The sequence below is a fragment of the Panicum virgatum genome, chromosome 9N (assembly GCF_016808335.1).
Source record: "Panicum virgatum strain AP13 chromosome 9N, P.virgatum_v5, whole genome shotgun sequence".
Lineage (NCBI taxonomy): Eukaryota > Viridiplantae > Streptophyta > Magnoliopsida > Poales > Poaceae > Panicum > Panicum virgatum.
This window is the reverse complement of record NC_053153.1, coordinates 17,978,510-17,989,043: the sequence shown is the minus strand read 5'-3', so window position 1 is coordinate 17,989,043 and position 10,534 is coordinate 17,978,510. Positions and strand designations below refer to the sequence as shown.

The window sequence follows — 10,534 nt, the reverse complement described above, 5'->3', positions numbered from 1 at the left end:
GGCCTTGCAGGCCGCCTGAAGCGGCGACGACTTCCCACTCATCGGGCAGGGCCGTCAGTAGCTTGTAGCTTCAGTGTAGATGGCCCAAAATAGCATGCTTACATGGGCCTTGACAGCGAAAGCAGCAGGAACTTCTTCAATGGGCCCAGTAGCCCACAGAAAAGCCTGCCTTGGCCCTCTCTGCTGCGCCGACGTCTTTCCTGGTGGTGGTGGGGGACCAGACGCCGGAATCGATTCCCAACGCCCAAGGGAAGACCGGAAGAAGATTCGAAGTGAAGCGGAGAGCCGGCGAGAGAGCGCAGCGGGCAGCGGCAATCCAAACCCAGGGCAAGAGGGGGATCCATCCATACCCCCGCCGAGGCGGCTCCGGCTCGTCACCTCGCGGACCGCCATGGCCGCGCCTTCCCCCTCGCCGGCGGAGGCTGCCCCGCAGCTTGGGGCTGCGGACGCCGACGAGGAAGACGAGTGGGGTGAGTAACCGTGACGCGCCCTCGTCTCTTGCCGTGCTTGCTTACCGGTAGCTAGCTTCCGGTGCGGGTGGTTTTTCCGTGGCATGAGTAGACAAATTTTGAGGGACGGATGGTGTAGTATGGATGGTGGGATGACCTACCTCTTGCTGGTAAGGCGCCCATCCTTGTGGTCGGAATTTTGTTGGTGTTGAGGGATTGCCTGAGACATTGTGCAAGCATGCTAGTTATATGTGGGGAAAAAGTCTGATGTTTGTAATTCAGTAAGATATGGGTCAGTGGGGGTCGAATCCAAACTAGGGGCCATTTGAAGGGCGTGTGCAGAATCAGTTAGAGGATTTTTTTTTTTCAGGTGGTATAAGCCACATGGCAGGGACCTAATGACCCAGGGTTATAAGCAAGGACATTTGCCATTTTCAAGGAAATAAACTGTGAATTTCACCTTACTTTTCCTGCTTGATCAAACCAAGACTATGCATGTCAAATTTCAGCAGAGTATATGCCTTCCTTTGCTGATTCTGTGCATTAGTTATTCAACTCAAGAGTCAATTTCCTATGAATTGCTTCTCTTTGCTTTCATCTGTTTCCCTGTTGGATTGAACTGAGCAACCTGTTTCTATTGGACCAACTACATTACTTACTCGAGGAACTTGGATATTAACCATTTCTTTACTTAGATATTTTTTGGATTGCATGGTTAAACTATGTTATATAAAAGGACATGAGGTTAGGAACCAACTCAGGCAAACTACGAACTTCATTGAATGAAAAACGAATGGTATAAATCTTACCAATGTATGACTTGGGGTTGTTGTTTGTTATATGTAATTACAATTTAGTTGTCTGAATCTCAGATTGTGATATGTAAGGTAGTTGTTGTCCATGAATTACATTCTTTGCTGTGCTCCATGTAATCTGCACTGCTGCTATTTTACACATCCTTATATAATTTTAATTGTGCAATCACAGATGCGGATGGATATGTTGTTCCTAATTTGCTCACTCAAGATAATGATGTGATTGAGCCTAGTATCCCAGCAGCAAAAGATCCTGAACCTCTACAGGTACGTTCTGGAATGCTTTTCTGAACAATGTTTGACCTTTATGAAGCACTGGTCCATTGATGTTTGTTGTTTCATGGAGATGTAAATTCATACTTGAGCAGGCAAAAGATGAGAAGATATACTTGGGACCTCATGGAGCTCCACCATCTCAAGTAAAGCAGCAAGAGCTGAACACTGCTGGCCGTAAGCAGCGGTTCAGGAACAAGCTGAAGGAAGCAGATAGGAAACTCACTGGCAACGCTCAGGAGAACAAGGTGGAGAGCCTCAGGGAGTTGATGGGCGCCAGGGCAAGTGGTACCAGCATACCAAGGAGCTCTCCTCGTGATTGGCTTGATCCACACTGCCATGAATCTGAATTTGATAGAAAACCAACTAGGTGATTGGCAAATGATACCGCGTTTACCTAAAGGTTGATAAACTGCAATATGGGAGCTATTCCCCAATAATAGATACTCATGATCGACTAATAGATGAAAGAAACATGTTTCCTGGGGTGTAATTCATCTGAGCTCTGCTGTTCTCCATGGTGTTGAAATTCTGTGGGTTCAATTTCCAAGTCTGATTTCCAACGAATTTTCAATTATGTGTCTATCCTTTCATGTGTGGTTTGCAATGGAGAAACTGGCTGTTGCAAAAGTAGATCTGTGGCATGTAAGTCGGAGTGCACTCGAAATCTTTGTGCGCAAAATCACACTGGGATGTTGTTGTGGGTCAAAACCCACCGGCGAGTAGCGATAGGCAACACGAAGAGCCGGGAGGTCGCCGGGGCGCTGGCAGGCACTGCTCCCTCGTCAACGGCCCGCAATCCTGACACACGCCGCGGCTTGCTAAGACGCAGGGCGTGCCACCTGACCTATACCCGATCAGAAATGTGCGAACGTGCTTGCGACGATTTGCCTACAAGCACAAACACGTGTAAACATTAGTCCGAGCCGTGGTCGGCTCCCCGGGACGACTCTTGCATCGGCTTTAAAGAGCCGATCGAGTCTCGGTGTCAGATTGGATCTGCATATCCAGATGGTAATGAATAAAGCAAGTAACTGTAAAGCTACTTCAATTGAATCTAACTAATCTAATCCACGATGATAAAAACTTCACTGCTAGATCGGAACATCATACACGTAATTGGGCCTAATGAGCGTAATAAATAACTAAACCTTAATCAGAATAGAGGCCTAAGAACAAGCGAAAGCCGATTCCCGGATCAATTCCCTGTTAAGGCTAAGGCAAAGCATCTAATACATCACCGGATCATCCAACCCGTTTACAAGGCCTAACCTAGCAGATATTATGCCGATTCTTAAATATAAGAACAAACCATAACAGATTAGATCTACTAGATGGAAAAGAAGCAGGGTGTCATCTCTACACGACTAATTCCATACAACAAGAATTAGTATAAGATTAAAACATGATCGCGCAGAGATGACATGATATTCGTAGATGATAAGTAATAAAAGCACGATGAATCTACTAAAGATCATGCTACGAAAATCAGGATAACTAGCACTACTCGCCATCAAAAACGCTTCAGTACGGGTAATACCAAGGTAAAAGCAAGAACAACGCTGCCCTGATCGCAAGAAGCGATCAGGGCAGCATGGCGCTTACTTGGATGAAACCCTAGAATTAGGGGTGGCGGTGCGCCGAGAGTTGTTGTTTGCAAACGTGATGACGTCTCTATTACGAATATCATAGGGTACATATTTATAGTCCGGAGACTTGGAAAACAATCTAAATCAACGTGTCCAAATCGGACTCTATCTCTAACCCAAATTGAACTAAATCTAAAGATACATGACACACATGGCCCAAACACTCACGTTGGTCTTGCGATGAAGAACGAGGTTGGGACGGTCTTGCGGCCAACTGTCAACTCCACATTGAGGACGCCCTGTGTAACACCCCAGGTGTTTCATTAGCTAAACCAGGGTCAGTAGCACCAAATCTTGTACCTTAACCAAGAAACATCGAAACAAATGCATGTGTATGTATGAGTGTGTATGTGTATATGTGCATAGTTTGGAACCCTTAAATAATTTTTAGTCCAATGCAAGTGTGCATATGATTTTGAGTTGGCATGTCACTAACATCACGATAAATCAAAGTCTAGTTGAAATCAAAGTGAGAAAGTGAAGTTTAGCACATGAAATGACGAATCATTTGAATCAAGGTTTTAAAGGTTTTAATTGTGTTCTTTTCAAGTTTTAAAATAAATGTTCATAGAGAATAATTTCAAAAACATAGCTCAAACAATATTTTGCCTAAAACCAAAGTTGTAGCATTTTTGATGTGAACCAACTTTCATGTGCGAATGATTTCGAGTTTCCATACAAAAGTCAAAGAAAAATTTGAATTTAAATCGAATCGGGTGTTAACATACAGTTGGCGGTTTTTCAAATTAACTTGTGAACGGAGTCTCGAACCAATTGGTGCCTGAAAGGAAAAGTGTAGAATTCAAAATCCTCTACAATTTTCGTATTCAAAGTTTCTCATGTTTCAAAAAGAATCTTTGAGAAAAATTCGAATTTTGGATCAAACCTCTAATTCTCTCTCTCTCTTCTCTCTGCTCTCTCCCCTCCCCTGTCCAGCGCCGGCCGTGTGCGAGGCCGCCGGCCACGCGCCGCCCGCCCGGCCAGGCCACCTCCCCGGCACTGGGTTCGCCCAACCCGGCCCCCTCCAACCCGTTCGACCTCGCCACGCGGCACTGCCCCTTGCGCGCACGTCGAGAATGAACGCCGATGCGCCACGGCGACGCCGTGCCGAGCCAGCCGACCGCCCTCGCTTCTTCTCGCACCCTTGACTCGCCTGGAACCATCCCGCGAGCTCCACGACGCCCTCACCCCTCTCTCCTTCCTCCCTGAGCACGAGCGCCGCGTCCCGGTTGCCCCTCTGCCCGAAAACGGCCGACGCCGCCGCCATTAGCGCCGCCGCGCCCTAGGCTCCCGCGGAGCCCCCTCCTCCGCCCTCCCTCGTGCCCAATAACCCCCGCAGCTAGCTTCCTCGCCCTCCACTGGTACTCCCCGACCTGCTCGCCGCCGCCCCGGACCACCGGACCACCGCCGCTGCCGCCAAACGCCGCCGCCGGAGCTCCTGCTCCGCGGAGCCGCCGCCTCCAACCGTCCCGCGCCCAACCGAGCCCACCCTTGGGTTCCTCTCGACGCCGTGACGCTTTTCCCCCACTTTCCCCACGCCTCCGGTGAGCCCCCACGCCGGATTCCGGCCGCCCGCCCCTCCTCTGTTTCTCAAACCAGCCAGGGACCCGCGGTGAGAAGAAGAAAGAAGTCCAGGGGCCTAGATGCAAGTTTTCCTTTTCCTTTTCTTTTGTTTTCAAAAACAGCAAACTTTGAAAATTCCTAGAAATTCGTAGAAAAATCGGAAAAATGCAAATCCAATTGTTTTGGAATCCTTGCAACAAGATCTACAACTTTCTTTACATGCACATGTTTATTTTCTGTCTGTATTTTAATCTAGGAAAAAGATTAGATTTCCTAGGCTATAATTGTTCTAGGAGTTATACTTAGAATCTATAGGTGATTTTTGGTTGGTAGCTAAACCATGCTATGATTAGTGTTCTGTAAAAATTTTAGCACCAGTTGACCTTTGTAACTAGATGAAACCCTAGTCTTGGCTAGATCTAGTAAAACACTTTGCTTTTTATTTCTGGATGTTTTGACTGAGATATATGTATGAAACTTTTTATGTGTACTTATAATACTAGATGAACACTACTGTCCAAATTTCATTATTTATAGATTTGTGTAGCTATTTCTTTGTTTTAATGCTTGTTTAGTAGACTTTAATTATGATAAATAGTTTATGTTGATAATAAATCATGAAAATATTTCTGAGTGTTCTTTTATCATAGTATAGCTTGTCCATGGAGTTTGAGCTCCAGTTCATGATTAGAATAGGATCTAAAAATTAATCTTGATAAGCTAATGTATGTTTTGTTTATTTTCTCCTATTTATTTCTGTGCATAATAAATCCTGAAAAATTCACAGTAGCTAATTAATCCCTTTTTAGACCTACTGTTAAAGTTTGAATTTGTTTTATACTCTGGTCTAATGTGTATAATTCGATCTTGTTCTAGGAGTTGTCTGATTGCATGATTTATTCTGGACATTTGGCTACAAGATTTAGGATGAATTTTGCAGTATAGCTAGTTATGTTTACCTTCTGTTTGAAGTAATTTTTTCTGAATTTACTACTGTATGTGTGCTGAGTTACTGATTTATTAACTAACCATGGTTTAATTGCTATAGGAAACTACTCCCACTTGTTTAGGAGTTAGTATAGCTTTCTTGTGTTGTTGATCATGATGTCTTGTGTAGTTAGATATGTTAAGTTACTACTCTATAAACGATTGCCCAGTAAAATATGAATGAAAGTGTTTCACTCTTTAACTTCGGGTTTTGTTTGCGTTACACCGTTATTGTGAAATAATTCATGAATTAATATCATCACAACAACTCACCCATGTGCATCTCATATAGATACTACTACTCTCGCTGACGGAACATACGAGCTGGTGGACGAGTCCGAGAGTGAGCAGCGTGAAGCTCAAGTTAATCTAACTGAAGCTGCGCAAAATCCGAACCCGATTTCGGAAGAGCCCCGATCCAGCTACGCCCAGGAAGGCAAGTCCCGGAGCATGTCCAACTATTTTAAATTTATGCAACTTATTGTTGTTCCTATCTATTTGTGCATTTAAGTTTACAGGAGTTGACTGGAACCTTAGTTGCATGATCCTAGGTACCTATGCTTGAACACTAGTATGTGTAGGTCGCTAGTTGGCTATGCTAAGTGTTCGGTAGAAGTCGAGTGATTTCCTGTCACTCGCGAGAATTATAGGAGTTGGTTGTTTAATACCTGCTGCAACTATAAGGTTACGGGCGGGGCTGTGGTATTTGTGATGCCCCGTCTGTTTAGTGAAATTTGATAAGGCCGCAGTGTGTGGTAGTGGTGGTTAAGCGTTTGAACGTACTAGACACATGCCGAGAATATGGTAATCGGTAAGCTAAAGTACCTGATTGGACCGGCAAGTGGACTTTACTTTCACCTTCTTTGAACGTCGTTTCTCATGCGCGCACATGCGGGTGCAGAGTCGTCGTACTCTGTAGTCGAGGACGGTGACCCTGATCCACAACCCGGAAAGAAAGGGGAAATGTTGCACGTGTGACTCTGGGAGTAACCACGTGACGTGTGTTTAGGTCTGCCTTGCAAGGTTAACAAATTCGATTCGAATCGTCCGCTTCTCACGGTTTGGGACTGCTTAACCCTTTTGCCACATAGAGTAAGAAGTGAAAGATGATGACGATGAATATGGTTGGTTGGATGATGAAAGATAATTGTTTCCACCATGTATGCTATTGGATAGATGCTCACCTAGAACGGTTAATTGAACTAGAACCTGAAAGCTAAAATATGAAATTAAGGATCTACTCTTTACTGCTTTTCGGCAAACGAACTCCTCAAGCCAAAGGCCATGCATGTCTAGATAAAGGGCTAAATATACCCTTAGTCGGGTAAGCCTTGCTGAGTATTAGAATACTCAGCCTTGCTTGTGGCTATATTTTGTTTCAGGTGAAACCTTTGAGGATATGATTGCCAGTTTGACCTGGCCTTGCACTCTTCCGCCTGGTTGGTCCGTGGAGTGGGATGCGTCCCCGGCCAATGATGACAAGAACGAGTGATGTCTTGTATCGGGCTTTCTCGAGACATCCATATCGTCGTTAGTTCTCATGTTTACTTTGCCGCTAAAATAAAGGACTCTGTTGAACTTCTGTTACTTTGGTTTGAAAAGTACTTTGTTAAATTTGGAACTTGGTTTGTAATTCTGTTTTTATGTTAAACTCTGTGGTGTAATATATTGTGAGGTGTTGTAATCTCTGGACTCGCCTTCGTGTGAGTTATGCTGCTTTGTTCGATCCAGGTTTAAGTGGTTTTATCGGGATTTTACCCGACAGCACTGCCGGATTGCTCCGTTTTAAGTGCGTGTTAACCCTGATTGTCGTTTTGATGATGGTTAGCGCACTTAAGCCGGTTTATGTCGGGCGGGGCTGCCACAGCTGGTATCAGAGCCGAACAAAGCGTGCACCGGAGATTGTGATGAGTTTTTGAAGAATTTTATTAAAGTTTTGACCATAACAATTGCGTTTGCAAAATACGTTGGTTCGTTAAGGATGGTGCCTAGTTCGTAAAGCCCTAGGGAAATTATGGGAAGTTGCTAGGTGGCTATCTAACTTATGTCGTTATATATCTGACTTCCAGCACTTTACTTTCTGTCAGACCTTATTTTTGTGCTCAATCAACCCTTAAATTTTGTAACGACGCACGTACGCTAAGGTAAGAAGGTAAGGATCCTCAGTCAGCTGTGGGAGTCTGACCTTCCCGTCGGTGATGCGAGCCGAACGTTGCCCTCAAGCAATGACTTACTTGAGGTGCTGCCAATATACCAACTATCAGTTGACTATATTGGGAGTAAAGTATACTCAGTCAGCTGAGGGAGACTGACCTTCCCGTCGGTGATGCGAACCGAACGCTGTGCTCAAGCAGTGGCCTACTTGAGCTGCTACCAATATACCGACCTCGGTCGATTATATTGGGAGTAAAGGAACTTGTGAATACGCCGCTGAGTAGCGTATGTTTAACGTTGGCCATACGGCGGAAAATTGTATGGCTGCTGTTTCTATAGTGAATGGCAATGTATGGGTGAATATGTGGGCAACTGCATATGCGTTACCCATGTGGCGTAGGACACATGGGGGCCGTTCGTGAGTGCTGGCACAAAGGGTCCAGTCGTGGATATTTATATATTTACATTCTATGCATCTTCTGCAGGTACACTAACCGCGATTACGTTAAGTTAAGAACGGTTAGATTTCGGCTAGACATATATAGGGAGAGAGGTAATTTTGTGCTATGCTACCGGCGCTAACCCCGTAAGTCCAAAGCTATTTGGCAGTTGTTTGTTTTGTGAGGACGAATAGGTCGTGCATGCATCATGATCTTAATCTGGAAATCAATAAAAGTACATGTGATCATAGGAAAATACTGAGGTTTGCACCTGAGCACGTGTTATTTTTCACGATTAAGGTCTATCTAGACTCTGCTCTGTTTGCTGTGTTTGAATATAGGAAGTTACCGAACTCAGCAAATGACTTTATTTGCCGAAGTGCTTGAGTAGAATACAAAGGTGTAGAATGTTAATATACCCCTCTGCTGTCAAGCGTTGTTCTAGAAACGAACAACCTTTTGTCCATGTTGTTATATAAATCATACAAGTTTCATTGATCTGCACCTATTCTTTTGTATTTTTGGGACTTTGCATCCCACTTGCTTACGAAGGAATTTTTCTTATTCCAGATGGTGGGATCAACGCGTGGTAATCCGGAGGGTTTCGTGAACGCGAGTGGTAGCGGATCACAGCAGCCGCCACCCCCACCACCAGGCATTGCGGAAGTCCTGGCCGCCCAGACTGAGTTGCTTCGCCAACTTGTCCAAGGGCAGCAGCGAGGTGGACACCACGCCCATCAACCTCAAGCTGCTGGTTATCAGGATTTCTTTGCAACCCAGCCTCCTCTGTTCCACAAGACAGAAGAACCACTGGATGCAGATGCTTGGATTCGCACAATCGAGTCCAAGTTTGCACTACTTCCGGTGCCATGTTCGGAGGAAAATAAGACTCTCTTTGCCGCACAACAGCTTCGCGGTTCTGCTCGTCTTTGGTGGGACAACTACCATGGAATGCTTCCGGCCGATCATGTTGTTACTTGGAATGAATTCAAGAATGCATTTAGGGACCATCATATTCCAGAGGGTCTTATGGAGAGGAAACTGAATGAGTTCCTGGGTCTCACTCAAGGGACTCGTACAGTTATTCAATATGCCCAAGCTTTCAATGGTCTTTGTCAGTACGCGGGTTATCATGCTGACACAGATGCAAAGAAGCGTGACCGCTTCCGTAGAGGACTCAATACCAAGCTCAAGGAACGTCTGAATCCCATTAGGGTCAACACATACAATGAGCTGGTTAATCTGGCAATTACACAAGAAGATTGCATTATGGCTCATCGTGCTGAGAAGAAGCGGAAGGCTCCACCTGGACCCTCGAGTGTTCAGTCACCGAGGTATCGTTTCGTGCAGAATGTTTCTCCTACAATCCCTCAGAAGGCCCCTCAGCCAGGGCGTTGGGTTTTTAGGCCGCCACAGCAGCAGGGTGTAATGCGACCCCCTATTCCTCAGTTAACTGGCCCAAGGCCAAATGCTCCCCAGCCAGCCCGTCCAAGTGGAGGAAATCGTTGCTTCAACTGTGGGAGTTCATCTCATTTCGCCCGCGAGTGTCCGCAGCCTAAGAAACAAAACCAGGGTCAAGGTTCTACTCAGAACAACCAGAACAAGGGAAGAAGGCAGACTGTTCAGGTCAGGCAAGGGCGAGTCAACTTCACCGCTCTTGCAGAACTTCCTAAGGGTGCACCAGTGATGACGGGTACCTTTTCTATCCACAACAAGCCTGCAGTTATACTATTTGATTCCGGTGCATCCCATAGTTTCATTAATGCAAAATTTGGTGCAAAAGTGGGTTTGGATTTCTGTCACACAAAAGGGTCTTATATGATATCAACACCGGGTGGAAAAATTGCTTCAAATCAAATCATAAGAAACGTTCCAATCAAACTGGGTAGTAAAGTCATCAAAACCGATCTGATCTTGTTGGCACTAGAAGGACTAGATATAATATTGGGAATGGATTGGATGACTCGGCATGGAGTGGCTTTGGACATTCCCTCCAGGGCCGTTGAAATAAATTCCCCGATCCAAGGAGCCACTACTCTTTATTTGCCCTCCCAAGAGTGCACAAATTCTTGCGCATATGCCATGAGCGAATCCAGATTAGAAGAAATCCCAGTGGTATGCGAGTTTGCCGATGTTTTTCCGGATAACTTGCCAGGAATGCCACCGGATAGGGACATCGAGTTTATTATTGAGTTACAGCCAGG

General features: G+C 45.3%; 1 protein-coding gene across 1 annotated transcript; it reads left to right on the top strand.

Annotated features, from left to right (window-relative positions):
- Positions 1-207: 207 nt before the first annotated feature.
- Positions 208-2,114, top strand: LOC120692267. Its single transcript, XM_039975530.1, has 3 exons — positions 208-470; positions 1,437-1,531; positions 1,633-2,114. The coding sequence occupies exons 1-3, from the start codon at positions 392-394 to the stop codon at positions 1,909-1,911; spliced, it is 453 nt and encodes a 150-aa protein (XP_039831464.1). The 5' UTR covers positions 208-391; the 3' UTR covers positions 1,912-2,114.
- Positions 2,115-10,534: the final 8,420 nt, after the last annotated feature.

Excerpts from the sequence above, each read along its gene's own strand:
- LOC120692267 (XM_039975530.1), top strand. The coding sequence starts at position 392 with ATGGCCGCGCCTTCCCCCTCGCCGGCGGAGGCTGCCCCGCAGCTTGGG. Across the intron at positions 471-1,436 it reads CGACGAGGAAGACGAGTGGG|ATGCGGATGGATATGTTGTT; the intron begins GTGAGTAACCGT and ends GTGCAATCACAG. Across the intron at positions 1,532-1,632 it reads AAGATCCTGAACCTCTACAG|GCAAAAGATGAGAAGATATA; the intron begins GTACGTTCTGGA and ends ATACTTGAGCAG.